Raw genomic sequence first — 17,454 nt, forward strand, 5'->3', positions numbered from 1 at the left:
TTAACCATAATCAGTATTCCTCATTTCCCCAACCCAGTTATTTTGTTTCTCTCAAACTGTTCAGATATATTGTGCAACAAACATATAATCTTATTGCACAATCTTCGAACAATTCAATTTTTGTGTAAAGCAGCAGTGTTCGTTCTAGAAAGAAAATTGCGTTACAAGTTCAAGCAGCAACAAGGAAGAGTAACGTAACTTGTTCTGGAATCATATTGAATAGCTAAATTACAATGTAGATCTAATTAATTATTATTCCGAGCATGAATATTTTACAAACCTATTTATAAATTCTACTGTGGCCATTAGCTTTTGTGTTATAACATTTTAAGTACTTGAATAACATAATACCCATTAAGGATGAATTTAATTTGTAGCTGCCATTCTTATGCCAGTTGCTGCAGTTTGGGTTCAAGCCAGACCGAATCCTCTTTGCACTTGTTGGCACCTGCTTGGCTAGAATGTAACTTTCCTGCTCGGGGAAGAAGCTCAATGTGAGCCTGGAGACAGTTGTGTGCACAACTGTCCCCCAAGAGAATGGTGAGGGAGAACCTCTTCTTTCTAAACATTTCTATTAAGCCAAGTACATTCACAAAATGTTCAGCTAGCCTCCTGAGCACGCAGCAAAGCAAAATCTGCTGCCGCACTGGACAAATACTGCATGTGACGATGACCCAAAGAATTGAGGCTACTGCTGCCAGGGATCCTCCACACCTCTTTGGAACAGGTTTGGCAATGGATTTACACTAGGCTAGCATCGATTCAACCAGAGATTTCTGTATGGCAATACTAAACTCGCACCCAAAGTCTGAGTTCAGGAGAACCGAAGAAAGCCTTAATATCTTTGGGTGTTGTAAGAGTTTAATTGTGCTTTGCTTGGAAGAAGTTCTGGGAAGCACTTGATTGACTGACACAAAAATGTTCATGTATTGAATGTACAATGAAATGTATACTCGAGCAATTCTAATAAGAACACATTCTTTTCCAAAACAATGAAGTGTGAAAAGAGTAAAATATTACATATATATGGTGCTCACTGCATCTCAAAACATTTCACATTAATACACTTTGCAATCTGGTGTTCATGATTATGTTGGTTAAAAACGATCATTTTGCATACGACAAGATCCATATAGGAATAAAATTAATGAAAAGTTGTTTGTTTTTACTAGTAATGTTAACTATGAAAGGAATGTTGACCAGGATATTGAGAAACTTCCTTTCTGTCTTCCAACAATGTCAAATTTTTATTTATGTGAAGTTGATTTCACACAAACTAAATAAAAAGGGTATGACATTTTAAATAATGTACAAATCATAATTATTTTATCTTTTCCTACAGCAGTGAAATGTGTAATTATTTTTCTGAATTGCCAAATGAAGATTCAAGCACCTACCATTCACGTGAAATCTATCCATTTTCAGATGGTGAATGGTCTTCTATTGAGAGGTATAGTTACTGAAATTCGTTTTTGAAGTTTGTTTTCATTGCCTTAATGTTATGAAACATTAAAACAAACTGTATTGTTTTAGTCATTCTTATGACAGACTTTCATCACCAAAAAGTGACTCTGAATTGGTTGTGAAATCACACGAAGGACCCTTTATGGCTGCAGAGTCTCGGATGCAGTGGACCTGGGGTGGTTTTCCACAGGTATGAACGGTATCATCTGATAACTTTGTCAAATATTTGTACTACTTCAGTTCATGTTTCTGTAGTTGCATAAAAATTAGGCCAGTCATTACCACTGTTCCCTGTTAAATCTTGCTGTGTGCAGACAATTATTTTCCATACACAGCACCCTCCATTGTGTATTTTTTGTAGTCGTGCAAGCATAGTATTTAGTGCTCAACAAGTCATACGTGGTACCTTCCAGACTTTTGTGTCTACAGTTGAATGATAAAATTAGAGCCTGAAATTTACAAGTGGTTCAACCTGCTCTTGTGATTAATCTCAGCAATTTATGAGGATTCTTTAGAACAATGTCTTGAAGCTAAACCCCACCGACATGTTGCAGATTGATAACTATAGATGAACAACGCAAAGGAAGATCTTGTTTCTTTTTTTTCTGTCCAATTTTTTCCAGTGATTTTAGTGTTTCTAAATTGGCTATTTATCTTGGCATGAATGTTTTCAAATCCTGTTTTGATAAAATTATTACACTCTTCAAACATTTTTAGATTCCGAACCATTTAATGTGGATCACTTGCAGCATATTGTCAGCAAAAGGTAGCCTGAAGAAAAACTTTACTGACCCATTATATACTGAGTTGTGTTGTTTTAGTAGAAACATTTTTTTAAAATTAGAAAGTATTTTTCTTATTTTTGATTTATAAGTGTTAAATGCCGAATGTGGGGCGGCACACTTCTGCCAGGGAACGCCAGGGACCCGGATCAATTCCTGCCTTGGATCACTGTGTCTGGAGATTGCACTTTCTCCCCGTGGCTGCGTGGGTTTCCTTCGGATGCTCCAGTTTCCTCCCATAGTCCAAAGATGTGCAGGTTAGGTGGATTGGCCATGCTAAATTGCCCCTTAGTGTCCAAAGATATGCAGGTTCAGTGGAGTTACTGGGATAGGCAGGGCAGTGGGGTTAGGTTGTTTTCCGGGGACCCATTTTTACCAACCTATCAACCTTCGGGACCCAACCCGGCCGACCTTTGTGACCACGCCAGCTGACCTTCGTAGCCTACGCCGGCTGACCTGCGCGACCCACCATTTTCCCTTACCTTGTTTGCTGCTGACAAAAATTCAGGAAATTCAGGGTCCCTATGGCCCTCGTACACGCTCCTCCAATGGAACCTGTTGGATGAAGGTGAAGCCTTCCTGTGTCGGAAAGTATGGAGTCTCCACCTGTCCAAAGTTCTGATTTTTTTTCCTGTAAAAGATTATCAAATAAAACCACCCTGAATGTGTAAAAGAAATAAAATGAATAAAAGAAAAGAAAAAAAGAAAAAGAAAATGAATAAAATAAATGAACAAAATCCCCTCGAACTTGTAAAACAAAAAGCTGCGACTGTTTATAAAAAAAAAAGCGGCCGCACTGCGCATGCGCGCCGATGATCTGGCACGTGTGCGCAGTGTGGCCGCTTTTTTTTTTACATGTTCGCGGCCGTTTTGAAAGCCGCTTGCAACCGGCGTTATTAACAGCCGGCTACTGTGGATGTTGCGCACAGATTTGCGCAATCGGAAGCGTCATGACGGACGGCTCCGCGACGCTCACGACACTCGCCCGCGACCCACCCGCTGGTCCGCCACCGAGTTTGACAATGCCTTCGGTAGGGTGCTCTTTCAGAGGGTCGGTGCAGACTCAATTGGCTGAATTCTGTAGGAATTCTATGTTCTATGTATTATATGTTCTATGTCTGAAATTGGTAAATTTATAATTGTGAGCAAAGAAATGGCAGAGCTATTAGGCAACTACTTTAGTTCTGTCTTCACGGCAGAAGACTCAAATAACATTCCAGAAATGCTCAGGAACCAAGGGTTTAATGAGAAGGAGGAATTGAAGGAAATTTGTATTACTGAAAATGGATTATGTTGGAGAAATTAATGGGACTGAAAGCTGATAAATTCCCGGAGCCAGATAATCTACATCCTAGGATACTAAAGTAGATGACCATAGAAATAGTGGATGCGTTGGTTGTCATCTTCCAAAATTCTGTTGATTTGTGAACAGTCCTGGCAGATTGGAGGGTGGCAAATTAATCCTGCTATTTAAAAAAACGAGGGAGGGACGAAATGGGGAATTACAGATTGGTCAGCCTAACATCAGTAGAAGGTAACATGCTAGAGTCTTATTATTAAGGATACCTAAAAAGTATTTAACAGGATTGGACAAAGTCAACATGGATTTATGAAAAGGAAGTCATATTTGACAAACCTACTGGAGTTTTATGAGGATGTAAATAGTAGAATAGATAAGGGTGAACTACTGGATGTGGTGTATTTGGATTTTCAGAAAGCTTTTAAGAAGATTCCACATAAGAGGTTAGGGTGCAACTTAAAGCCCAAGGGATTTTGGTTGACATATTGGCATGGATTGAGAATTGGTTAGCAGACAGGAAACGGAGAGTAGGAATATTTGGATTTTTGTTCCCGAAGTGGCAGGTGGTGACTAGTAGGGTCTTGCAGGAATCAGTACTTGCCCCACCCCTCCCACCTATTCACAATATATATCAATGATTTGGATGAGGGAACCAAGTGTAATACTTTCAAGTTTGCTGATGGTACAAAACTTGGTGGGAATGGTGAGGAAAATGTAAAGAGGCTTCAAGGTAATTTATACAAGTTGAGTGAATAGACAAGTTGAGTGATTGGGCAAAATACATGACCCCTTCAGCATAATGTGGATAAATGTGAAGTTATCCACTTTGGACGGAGAAACAAAATGGCAGAGTATTATTAAAATGGTGAGAAATTAGGAAAAGTTAACGTAGAAAGGGACCTGGGTGTTCTCGTACACCAGTCACTGGAAGCAAGCATGCACAGTTAGGAAGGCAAATGGCATGTTGGCCTTCATTGCAAGAGGACTTGAGTACAGGAGCAAGGATGTCTAGAACAAGGTATCACAGTCTCAGGATACAGAGAAGGCCATTGAGGACTGAGATGAAGCGGAACGTCTTCACTCGAGGTTGGTGAACCTGTGGAATCCTCTACACCAGAAGGCTGTGGAGGCCAAGTCACTGAATATATTTAGGAAATAAATCGATTACTAGACTCTAAAGGTGTCAAGGAGCATGGGGATATGGCAGGATCAACCATGATATTGAATGGTGGAGCAGGCTTGAAGGGCTGAATGACCTACTCCTGCTCCAATTTTCTATGTTAAAAGTTAACATCTATTTCAATGTGTTTATGGTGAAATATGTGCCAATCGCAGCTCCTTGTCTACTTAAAAAAAAAATCACTTTCATCTTACAGGTCAGTAAAATGGAAAAGTCTGAGCCACCAAGAGTAGCTACCATCACGCCTTCTGAACATACACATTTTCGAGTCATCATGGACAACAGTGCAGCAGAAGTAGCTGCTTGTGATTCCTCTGAAGTTAACAATATTATAACCGTTTTCAAACCTCAGCCTCGAACTCAAAGAAGTCCTGCATTGCTTGAAACACCCATGGAACAGACTGCTCTGTCTGCAGCAGAGCCAGCTTTTCTACAAGCCCCTTCTTGGTCATTGGAGGACACAGAAATTATGACAGAGAGTTTACCGTCAGATATTACAACCCAAACATCACTTTCAGAAACTACTGAAATGTGTCCATCAGAAGCTCAAGGTCTTGAAACGTTTCAATCCATTTCTCAGCTTGAACCGGAAAGCCCAGCCACTTTAGAAAGCAGTAATAGTCAGGCCCAGCAGATGTTAAACCAAGATGCCAGTGCAAAAACAGACGAAATGGATAAAAAGAAAGGTAAACGCAAACATAAATTTTTTGAGTTATGGGTGTTCTTTTTTTTAAAGAAATGAACGGTTTTCTACAAATAATACAGTTTACTTAACACTCCATGCCAAAAGCATATTAATGTAATTCATATTTATTTTTGGGAAAATATATTTAAAGCTATTTTGCATTCAGAGTTTTGATATTGTTACTAGGTTTTGATGTAATTAACTACTGCAATAAATTAAAACAAAAAATATGTTACTTGGCCTAATTTTATGCAAATTCATCAATAACCTGGTATGAGTGCGTCGTTTTTCAACATCTTTTAATAGCAGCAACTTGCATTTAAACAGAGCCTATATGTAGAAACATTTCCCATAGGATTATTAAAATTTGGTGTAGAGTCGAGGAAGTAGGTATTGGGAGGTTGACTATAACTTTGGTCAAAGAGATAGTCTTAAAGGTGGAGAGAGAGCCAGTGAGATTATGGGGAGGAATTCCAGAAACTAGGGTTGAGGTGGCTGAAGGCACAGCAACCAATAGCAGGACCCACGAGTGGGGATTCTCAAGCAATCAGAATCAAGGAACATAAAGTTCTTGGAGATTGTAGCGCTGGAGGATTTAAAAATGTGAAATTTGGATATTTGATCTTGTGGTAAACAAAACAAATGCCCCTGTTTTGGAATATATCTTCTTTGCAAGCTCGAAAATGGAGACTAGAGTTCAATTGTTGGCGAGACCTGACCGTTCCTCTAACTTTGTCAGCGTTCAGGGCTTTAACCTATGTTGGCCAATATATAAGATCTGGATGAGGTATGAATAGCTTCATCGGAGGAGGATATCATGTCATACTGTTCTAAGTTTTGGAATTTTGGCAAAAAGCTCTCGCATCCTTAATTTTCACTATGGATCTGATCTTGTGGGAAAACTGTATTTTTTGTAGCTGACATATTTTTTGGAAAAAACATTCTCCTTTTTACATGAAAATCTTTATCACAGAATGTGAGTACATTTGCTGAAGTAAGCAAGGAGAGTTTATAAACTGGATGGGAAGATTTTTTTCTGGAAATGTTTTTTATTGAGTTTTCATATTTTATATCCAACAATTACAAATTATTAGAACAAAAAACACGCAAAAACCTAACACGTATATTGACAGGCAAGCATCTTCATAATAACAACTGTGGCCTCCCCCTTTAACCGGCATACATATTTTACATTCCCCAATATGGCCGAGGCACATGTTTATAGGCATTTATTTACAATTTGGTTTTGGGCCTTAGCTTGCCATCAGACTGTCGCTTGCGGCTTTGTCCTTCCCTTTTTTTTGGAATAATTTTTATTCAAGTTTTCAACAACAAATTTTATCACAACAGAGAAAAACAGTAACCCCTCCCCTCCAATACAAAAACAATAAATTAACAAGAAAAAGAAATAAGCATAAAACCTTGAGAACAAACCCCCATAACGAACCGTAGCAGCAGCCCCCCCCCCCCCCCCCCCCCCCCCCCCCCCCCCCGGCTACCTTCCCCCGATTCTTGGCCACCCGACTATTCTTCCTCTTGTTCGTTGGCCACAAACAGGTCCCGGAACAATTGCATGAATGGCTCCCACATTCTGCGGAAGCCGTCGTCTGACCCTCGGATGGCGAATTTGATTTTCTCCATTTGGAGAGATTCCAAGAGGTCGGACAGCCAGTCTGCAGCTCTGGGTGGTGCTGCTGACCGCCAGCCAAACAGGATTCTACGGCGGGCGATCAGGGAGGCAAAGGCGTCTGCCCTCCTCCCCAGGAATAGATCTGGCTGGTCTGAAACCCCGAAGACCGCCACTTTCGGGCATGGCTCCACCCTCACCCCCACCACTTTGGACATAGCCTCGAAGAAGGCTGTCCAGTACTCCACGAGTCTGGGGCAAGACCAGAACATGTGGGCGTGGTTGGCTGGGCCTCTTTGGCACCGTTCACATCTGTCCTCCACCTCCGGGAAGAACCTACTCATACGGTTTCTTGTTAAGTGGGATCTATGTACCACTTTTAGCTGCGTCAGGCTGAGCCTTGCGCACGTGGAGGTGGAGTTGACCCTATGCAGTGCTTCGCTCCAGAGTCCCCACCCTATCTCAATCCCCAGGTCATCCTCCCATTTCTTTCTTGTTGCGTCCAGTACGGTGTCGGCCCTTTCTCCCAGTCGGTCATACATGTCGCTACAGTTCCCTTTATCTAGGATACTTGCATCCAGTAGGTCTTCCAGTAGTGTCTGTCGTGGCGGTTGTGGGTACGTCCTTGTCTCCTTTCGTAAGAAGTTTTTGAGCTGCAGTTACCGTAGCCCGTTACCCCTGGCTAGCCGAAATTTCTCTGTCAGTTCGTCCAGTGTTGCGATCCTGCCGTCCGTGTATAGGTCCCTGACTGTCAGTGTCCCTCCATCCTGCCTCCACCTTTTGAAGGTGGCGTCAGTCAGTGCTGGTGTGAACCTATGGTTGTTGCAGATGGGAGCCTTGTCCGACATTTTGGTCAGGCCAAATTGCTGCCGCAGTTGGTTCCAGGATTGGAGGGTGGCTGTCACCACTGGGCTGCTGGAGTGTTTTTAGGGTGGGGATGGGAGTGCTGCCGTGGCGAGGGCCCGGAGGGAGGTCCCCATGCACGAGGCCTCCTCCGCACGCACCCACTCTGCCTCTGGCTCCTGGATCCATCCCCTTACTCGCTCGGCTGTTGCTGCCCAGTGGTAGAATTGTAGGTTTGGGAGGGCTAGCCCCCCCCCCCCCCCCCCCCCCTCCCCCCCCCTGGATTTTGTTTTTTGTAGGACCTTCTTTGGGATCCTAGCATTTTTACCCCCCCCCCATACGAACACCATGATTAGTTTGTCCAGCGCTTTGAAAAAGGCCTTGGGGATGTAGATCGGAATAGATCTAAACAGGAAGAGGAACCTGGGCAGTACGTTCATTTTGATCGTCTGGACTCTCCCCGCGAGGGAGAGTGGGAGTGTGTTCCATCTTTGCAGGTCCTTTACTTCCTCCGTCAGACTGGTGAGGCTCCATTTGTGGATCCCTTTCCAGTCATGGGCTATTTGTATCCCCAGGTAGCGGAATTTGTGTCGGGCTTGTTTGAACGGCAGCCCCTTTAGTGCTGCCCCCCCCTTGAGTTTGTAGCCCGAGAAGGCTCCAAACTCTTTCAGGAGTGCAATGATTCCGTCCATGCTACTCTGTGGGTCAGAGATGTAGAGGAGCAGGTCATCTGCATAGAGTGAGACTCTGTGCTCTCTGCCTCCCCTTCGGATCCCCCTCCAAATTTTTGCTGCCCTGAGCGCGATTGCTAACGGTTCGATTGCTAGTGCGAACAGCAGCGGGGACAGTGGGCATCAACTGGATGGGAAGATTGACCTGATTTTTATAATATAACTTTGAACTCTGCAGTTATCCCACCGTCAGTAAGAACAATTAACAGTAGGAACACAAAAATGGCAGTGGGGTAAGTCTGTATATTGAGAGCTGCAAAAAAGCTGAATGAGGTGGTTTCAGCTTGGACGTGGGAAGAAGATTCCCACTTCTAACCATTATCCATCAACCCTTGCTGTAAAGTATCAGGACATTTAGTGAAAATAACATTGGGAAAATGTATAAAGCACTCAACAATCAAACAGCCTAAAACTCTCACTGTTCAGACTGATGCACGATGATTGATCAAATTACCGGAGGCTGCTGCTAGCTTTTATCCAACAAAGGTTTTTTAATTCCCACATGCTGGCACATTCAAGAGAGGGGCAGGAGAAATGGATCCAAGGGGTAGATGGAAAACCGAGTATGTTGCATATTCTAAAATCACTGCTGTGTCGTCATTGTTCAAACTAGTGATTTTATCCTTAACTACTATAAATCCTCTTGCATTCAAAGTACTGTATAAGCTATAAAGGTTGCAATTTTGAAAGAATAACTTTTTGAGTTTAGTACAGACTTTAATTTCATGGTGCTACTGGGCACAGCATTCAGGGATCAGTTAATTAGCTGTTAGTTGTCAGGATGTTGGAATGTTATGTGCCTGTCAAATAAAGTACAGATGCAGGATAATCTTTAAAGGAAGGAGAATGTGGGGCAGCATGGGGCTCAGTGGTTAGCACTGCTGCCTCAGGGCGCCAACGTCCCAGGTTCGATCCCGGCTCTGGGTCACTCTCTGTGTGGAGTTTGCACATTCTCCCTGTGTTTGCGTGGATATCGCCCCCACAACCCAAAGATGTGCAGGCTAGGTGGATTGGTCATGCTAAATTGCCCTTAATTGGAAAAAATGAATTGGGTACTATAAATTTATTTTTAAAAAAAAAAGAAAGAATGTAAACCAGTCACTTAACCTTAATATTAAAAGTTCCAAATAATTTGCTGATCTGATTTCAGCTACAGTTAGAAGGAAGCGGCTGTTATTACATGGATTTATATCAGGAGGACTAAGGACTTATCTCTACTTCCTATCATAAAGTTGCACAAAATGCGTGATCATATCCATCTCTAAAATCAGGTTCAAAGTTGCAATGACTGAATTCCAAAATAAATTGAAAATGCATATTGCGTTGAATATTACATTTAGAAAAATGTTCAATGTGTTGGAACAGAATTAAGATTTAGAAGACTGTGAATATCCAACATTCATGCCAGACTTTAGATTATCATTAAAATCTCCCAATTGTGGAACATGCTCTATCATAATAAAATGGTAATTTTCTTTGCCAGACAAGAATCTCCTATGGTGCTTTTCATTGTACTTTGTGGGTCTTTGTAGGCATGATTGCAATGATTGCTTGGTTGCTAACCTTTTGATGTCGCTATTTACAAACCAATTTATTAGATGTGTTCTCCTGAAGAGGGCTGTTAAAATATAATGGCTTCTGTAGAATCTGTGCATAAGTAGAAATAAATAACTCAGAGACTCAGTGGCTGTAAAGTTGATGTACTAAGCTGCCACTTTTGTATTGCTGTAAAGAAGAATAAAATGATGGTCAGGTACTGATATGGAATGTTAGTGTTATATTCCATCTTGCATTTGGCACCATATAAAATGTGGTTCGAGTCATCTACCATAGCCTACTCCTCCCAATTACTCTTACTCGAGTCTGCCCGTACATGAGGCACCTTGGGATATTTCACTGTTAAATGTTATTATAAATCTTTTTGAGAGTCCCGTGTGCATCCATAAATTCAAAAAGCTTTTATTTGGTATGTTCTCTTGTGTTGTTACTCAATAGTAGCTTTATATTGTATAATTTGCTATCTACTCTCCACCACTAAACAGCTACCCTTTCAGCCATCATGCACATGCCCTGAGGAAGTCCCTATTCTCAGCATCTCCACTTTGTTATCCCTTTGTTCAACCTCTCTCTTGGACAGTCGTTCAGCTCCCTTTTCTTCCTCCTGCTCAAAATCCACTCTTTTTGTTCATCCTGAGTACCCGGAGATATCGTTCTAAATGTGAAGAGTGCTGCAGATTTGTAAGTTTATTTGTCAGTTGATCTTTCCCCCTGTTTTAAATATCCTTGTGCTGTGTGCCATTTTGTATTGGACAAGTGCAACTAGACAACCTGACCCTAATTCCTTGATTTACAACTGCCCTGCCTGGAACCACCTATGGATTTTTCCATTTCATGGGATTTTTTTGCCCATTCCTCATTGCCCTTGAAGGTGGTGATGTTTCGCTTTTTTGAACCACCACAATCCGTCTGGTGCGGGTACACCCACAAAGTTAGGAAGGAAGTTCCAGGATTTTGACCCAGTGACAGTGAAGGTGTGGCTGTATAATTCCAAGTCAGGATGGCATATGGCTTGGAAAGGTGGCAGTAAACTCCTTTTATCAGTAGACCGATTGAAATGTACATTTTAAAAATAAATTACTTCTACTAATTAGAAGCGTACTTTGCTCATAGATAAATACATTGTCTCGCAGTGTTATGTAAATATTTGTTATGATCTGGTTAGTGACAAGTAATTTTTATTTTAAACTAGACAAAGGTTGGGTTGCCCACTTGGGAATAGAACCTCAAAGATTCCACAGTAATAAACTAAAATAAACTTTACTGTACAAAGTCAGAAAAGTAAGACAATCTGTAATATCTATCTTGTATTCCAACATTCAGAATTAACTTCAGATAAATCTGAACTAAGAGGCAAACTGTGGTCATATACATTATAATGCATATCAAATAACAGATGCGACCAAGATAGATCCCACAGATTTCTCAGCAACCCACTCAGGTGTCAGTGATCACCTGAGTCATGTGACCTTGTCAAAACTGACTCCCTCACGAGGGATTTCAACACTTCGCTTATGAACATTTAGCCTTTTGAGTTCTCTCAAGCCCCCCTAACTTAGCCTCAATAACTGATCATCCCTTGATAGTGCAGTCTCTACTCCAGAGACAGTGGTGCACAGGATTCACAAAGCTCCACTCCCACCTCTAAATACCTGCACAGTTCCAGCTCTCTTGCAGTCAGCGAGCTTCACTAAGCTGGTACTTCCATTAAGTTCTCCGAACTTCAGTCTCCTAGCTGTACAGAGCTGTAAATGGCTCCCAGGATGCGTTTGATCCCTAACCCTCTTCATCACGGAACCAACTACTTTCTGCCACTGTCTCTGCTCCCAGGACTTTTCCAGAGCCCTAACTGCATTTGATGGCTTCTCTGTGACCTGAAAATCGTATGAGCTCCAAATTGTAACCATCCCCTCTCCCAGCAACAAACACACCAATTGAAACCTGAGAACGTTCTTGCGTGTCACCTATCTCTGTAGTCTTTCAGCATTCACAGAATACTTTTTAATTAATTTAATTCCAACTCCTAAAACAAAACCCCTCTCTGGACTACACACCTTTGCAACAAGTGCAGGCATCAGGTCTCCAGTTCTCCAGCTAGATAAGCCCACATGCTGTTTTATCGCTCCATTGCTTCTATTTTGACTTTATTAAATAAACAGAGGTAACCTACTGACCTGATTTCTGGCAATCTCTAAATACCAGCATTTTAGTTAGTTTCCCTTAACAACGATTTTCCCAGAAATGAACATTACAACTAAAATATTAACATAGACCATGTGCTAGATATTCGCAACAAAAACTGCACTATAGTTAAATACAGCAAGTTATTGTCACTCATTTTAATTTTGAGCTTGTCCTGGCCGAGTGTCATTTTATATATTCAAGAAGATTTTCAGGTTACGCTATTGCAAAGTTGTGGGGGGGGGGGGGGGGGGGGAAACATATATTGTTCACAAAAAGTGTTGTAATACATTATGCCCTGGCTTATTTTAGGAAGTAAGAGAAGCATGAGAGTTTGCCAATTGTTTTCTTACTATATATGTTGATCTTTGTATATGCCTTTTCAGGCATATTCCCTGTTCTTTGTGTCTTGTCCATGCCTTTCAATTTCTCTTGTCAACTTGCAACCCAAAACTGAGGGTTGATATTGGATATACTTGCATAGTTGCTTTGACCAGTAAATCTCTGAGCCACTATGCTGACGTCATTCGTGGTCTTAGCCTTTTTCTTACCACCTCCGATATATCGCTACAAAACACGCTTCAGAGATCCTGATTGTATCAGCTCACTTACTTTCCTTGTCCGAATCAAAATGTGGATGAAAGTCTGCGGCTGACAGACGTGCCTCCCATCAGAGGTTTTTCTAAAATTCTTGTTTGTTCACTTTTCATTTTTTTCCCTGCACTACTTCTGTATGACCATAGTTGTAACTTAATGTTGAAGCAGTTCAGCGAACCTGCGCTCAAACGGTTCGGTTGGAATTAAAATGCTATCACGTGAAACAGATTGATGACACTCAAACAAATGTTTGGTAGATCCTTTTCCTTATGACTTTAAAATGGGGATTTTGGGCCAAATAATGTTTTGAATTGATATGATTTATTCATCCGTAAACTAGTAAATTTATACATGTGTATAAAAGCAGGTAAAGTAGGCAACCATATTCAGACTTGAGTAATGACTATTATACAATTTCAATATTAACACCTTATTCTAAACTGGCAAGTATAACATTTTCAAGCAAGTACATGGTAGATACTAAGATGGATTGCAATAGTCATATTTCAGTTCCGATGTCTGTTTATATATTTTTTTAAAAGGCAAATGTAAATAATATAAGTGAAACTAATATTGCATTTTTTAACCTTCTGGAATAGGTGGACCTAAAAGAAGCCAACATCTGGGTCCTTGTGATATTTATTTGGATGATCTGCAAAAGTTGGATCCTAATATTGCGGCTCTGTATTTCCCAAAGAGGTATTGTAATCAAAATAGAGAAAAGGGAGTTAGTGAAAGGATTCAGCAGACTGATGATGATAGTGTATTAATTTAGTCCTTTGCTTCTAACCATAAAGTGTAGGAAAAAAATCCTTTTATGCTAGCTGCCAGTCTCTCTTCATGCTCTCTCCTTGCTTTTTTTAAATTAGATTTTTAGCTTCCCCTCTGCTCTTTCTATATTCAACCTGACTTGTCCATTGTATTTTCTGCCTGACATCTGTCATACGCCCACTTATTCCTCTTCATCAGCACCTCTATTTCTCTCATTATCCAGGACACTGGATTTATTTATCCTACCCTTCTCCTTCAAGGGAATGTATCTTGACATTCCCTTCCATTAGTTGGTGGTCGATAAATTACACCGATCAATATTATTGCACCTTTTCCATGCTTCATCTCTAACCAGAGAGATTCCGTCCTTAATCCATCTGGAGCATGCTCTGTCTCTAGTACTGTAATGCTACCTTTAATCAATAACCCCCCCCCCCCCTTTTTATTCCTTTCCTGTCTCTCCTAAACACCTTGCACCCAATTATATTTTAAGGCTCAGTCCTGTCCTCCTTTGAGCCAGGTCCCTGTTATGGCAATAATATCATAATTCCATTTGTCCAACTGTGCCTATAGTTTGCCAATCTTATTAAACACACTCCATGCATTCACATTAACCCTGATCTAGGCTTTTTTTACTTCATGCCTACTCTGACCGTATCTAATGACTTGCTATTGCCTACTCTACTTCTATCCAACTCTCCAAGTATTCTATTAACCTTGATTTTTTAGGTTCTTCAAGGAAGTGGCAGCAGAGATAGTGGAGGCATTGGTTATGATATACCAAAATTTCCTCCATTCTGTAAAGGTTCCAGTGGATTGGAAAAACGCTGATGTTAAGGTCACTGTTAAAAAAGGGAGCAAGGTAGTCAGTAGGAAACTAGAGACCAGTTAGTTTCATGTCTGCCATTGGGAAATTGTTGGAATCCATTATTAAGGAAGTAGGAACAGGACATTTGGAAAGTCAAAGCGCAATCCATCAAGAGTCAGCATGGTTCTATGAAGAGTAAATCGTGTTGATTAATTTGCTAGAGTTCTTCGAAGATGTAACTAGCAAAGTGGATAATGGGGGTCCTGCAGATGTTAGTGTATCTGGACATCTGGAAGGTACTTGATAGGTGCTGCACAAGTTAACAGACAAGGTAAGATCTCAACGGGGTAATATATTAGCTTGGATAGAGGGTTGGCTAACTAACAAAAAGCAGAGAGTGGGGATAAATGGGTCTTTTTCTGGTTGGCAAGTTCTAACTTGTGGTGTGCCGCAGGGTTCTGTCGTCGGAACTCAACTCTTTACAATCTATGTTAATGACCTGGATACAGGGATAGAATGTCCTATAGCCAAATTTGCAGTTGACACTAAAATAGGGAGAAAGCAAGATGCAATGAGGAAATAACTTTACAAATGGATATGGATAGGTTGGGTGAGTGGGCCAAAACTTGGCAGATGGAATTTAAGGTACATAAGTGTGAGGTTATCCATTTTGGTCAGAAAAATATAAAAATAACTTATCTAAACAGAGAGAAAATTCAGAATGCAGAGGAACCTGGGTGTCCTTGTGCATGAATTGCAGAAAGTTAGTAGCGGGTAGTGAGGAAGGCAAATGGAATTTTGGCATTCATTGGTAATAGAATAGAGTACAACAGTAGAGAAGTGTTGCTGCAACCGTATAGGGCATTGGTGAGACTGCATCTGATGTACAATGCACACTTTTGGTCCCCTTACTTAAGGAAAGACGTAAATGTATTAGAGGCGGCTTAGAGAAGGTTCACTAGATTGATTCTAGGGATAATGAAATTGTCTTATGAAGAGAGATTGAGTAATTTAGGCCAAATCACGCTGAAGTTTAGAAGAATGAGAAATCTGATTGAAGTATATAAGATGCTCAATGGGATTGACAGAGTAGACATAAAGCGGATGTTTCCCTTGGACATTCTAGAACGAGAGGCCATAGTTTTAAGCTAAAGGGTGGCAGATTTAAAACCGAAATGAGGAGAAATTACTTCACTCAAAGGGTCGTGAATCTGGAATTCTCTACCCCAGAGTGCAGTGGGCGCTGGAACACTTCACAAAATTGAGGAGATAGATACATTTTTCAGTAGTAGCGGGATGAAGGGCTATGCGGAGTGGGCGGGAAGGTAGTGGTGAGGCTGAGATGAGATTCGCCATGATCGTATTGAATGGTGGAATAGGCTTGAATTGCCGACTCCTGCTCCTAGTTCTTATGTTCTGTCCTCCTTATCAGTTAATAATTCTCTACCGGTTTTTCTCCTCTCCACTCTGAATTTCCTTTTCATTCCCATCCCACTGACACTCTCGTCTAAACCCTCCCCAATAGCACTTGCAGACCTCCTCGTGAGAACATCAGTCCCAGTCTTGTCAAGGTGTAACCTGTCCTTCGTGTACAGGTCCCACCTGCCCCAGAATCGGTTCCAATGACTCCCAAATCTTCTCTCCCACTCCATTTTTCTAACCAGGTGTTGAACTACTCAGTCTTCCTGTTCTTATGTCTGCTAACACGGGACGCAGGGAGTGATCTTGAGATTACTGCTCTATGGTAGCTCATCTTTAGGCTTTTGATGATGTTGATGCCACCAGTATAGAATGTATAAAATTAAATCCTTATAATCCAAGTATTATCATGTGATGGTTTCTAATTGAATTTGCTGATTGATGTGTAATTTGTCATTTCATCAGAATAACCTTTAGTTTTTAATTATTTTGTCTGCTGGATTTAAATGTTGCTGCTTCCTTTTCAGTGAACAGGATTCGGGTTCTAAGCAGTTGAATGAACCTGGTACACATTCAGAGTCACAATCTCCGCAATCAGTAGGAAGTGCAGGTGCAGATAGTGGCACAGAATATTTATCTGATTCAGCTAGCGAACTACCAGATGTAAATCTCTCTCTCTGTGGTGGTCTCAGTGATAACAATGAGATTTCCCAAGGTAAAGTGACCTGCAGTACAAAGGCTTAAGATTGCTCATTTGGGTATGATGAGAGTTCTGCCTCTCTATTGTTCACTCAATATTGTTTTCTGTTTTTCATTTAAGAATTGTTTTTTGCTGATTCTTCGGCATGTTGGTACTTATATATTCATTGTACTGTGTTTAGCCAACTTAGGCTTGTAGCTTCCTGCTCCTGAGTTGGATTTGAGTACCCCCCCAAAGATGCGGAAGTTCCCAGGTTATGGCCTTATGCAACAATTGTCCAGAAGTGCAACTTCCCACAGACAATGGGGCTGTGCTGGGGACTATCCAACACGCATTTTAAATCTATACCATTGAATAGTTCTGCCAGTTTTACACCAAAACAGGAAAGGTGAAGAAGGGTAAATCTGGGCACCACTGACATTGACCTAACCAATAGAAATGGCAACAGCACATCCAGCCCAGTCAACCCTGCAAAGTCAGCTGTACTACCATCTGAGGACTTGTGCCAATCTACAAAATTCACCAAGGATCCTTAGACAAAACCTTCCAAACCCATGTCACTAGCATCTAGAAAGACAAGAGCAGCAGATACCTGGGAAACCCACCTCCTGGATGTTCCCCTTCAAGTCATTCACCATCCTGACTTGGAAATGTATCGCGTTCCTTCATTGTCGCTGGGGCAGCATCCTAGAACTCACTCCCTAATAGCACAGCGGGTGTATCTACCGCTCAAGGACTGCAGCAGTTCAAGAAGACAATTCATCACCACCTTCTGAAGGGCAAGCAGGGATGGGCAATAAATGTTGGAC

At 41.3% G+C, this 17,454-nt stretch overlaps 1 protein-coding gene across 2 annotated transcripts in view; it reads left to right on the forward strand.

Moving 5' to 3' along the window:
- The window catches only part of LOC119969615 (phosphatidate phosphatase LPIN2-like), a 130,846-nt gene that overhangs the window by 75,863 nt on the left and 37,529 nt on the right, over nucleotides 1-17,454 (forward strand). For both annotated transcript variants that reach the window (XM_038803484.1, XM_038803482.1), the window contains exons 5-9: nucleotides 1,343-1,450; nucleotides 1,534-1,654; nucleotides 4,923-5,412; nucleotides 13,547-13,646; nucleotides 16,473-16,660. In XM_038803484.1, the coding sequence (XP_038659412.1) occupies nucleotides 1,343-1,450; nucleotides 1,534-1,654; nucleotides 4,923-5,412; nucleotides 13,547-13,646; nucleotides 16,473-16,660 (1,007 nt within the window). The remainder of the gene's footprint in view (nucleotides 1-1,342; nucleotides 1,451-1,533; nucleotides 1,655-4,922; nucleotides 5,413-13,546; nucleotides 13,647-16,472; nucleotides 16,661-17,454) is intronic.

This window comes from Scyliorhinus canicula, chromosome 7 (assembly GCF_902713615.1).
Source record: "Scyliorhinus canicula chromosome 7, sScyCan1.1, whole genome shotgun sequence".
In the NCBI taxonomy this organism is placed as follows: domain Eukaryota; kingdom Metazoa; phylum Chordata; class Chondrichthyes; order Carcharhiniformes; family Scyliorhinidae; genus Scyliorhinus; species Scyliorhinus canicula.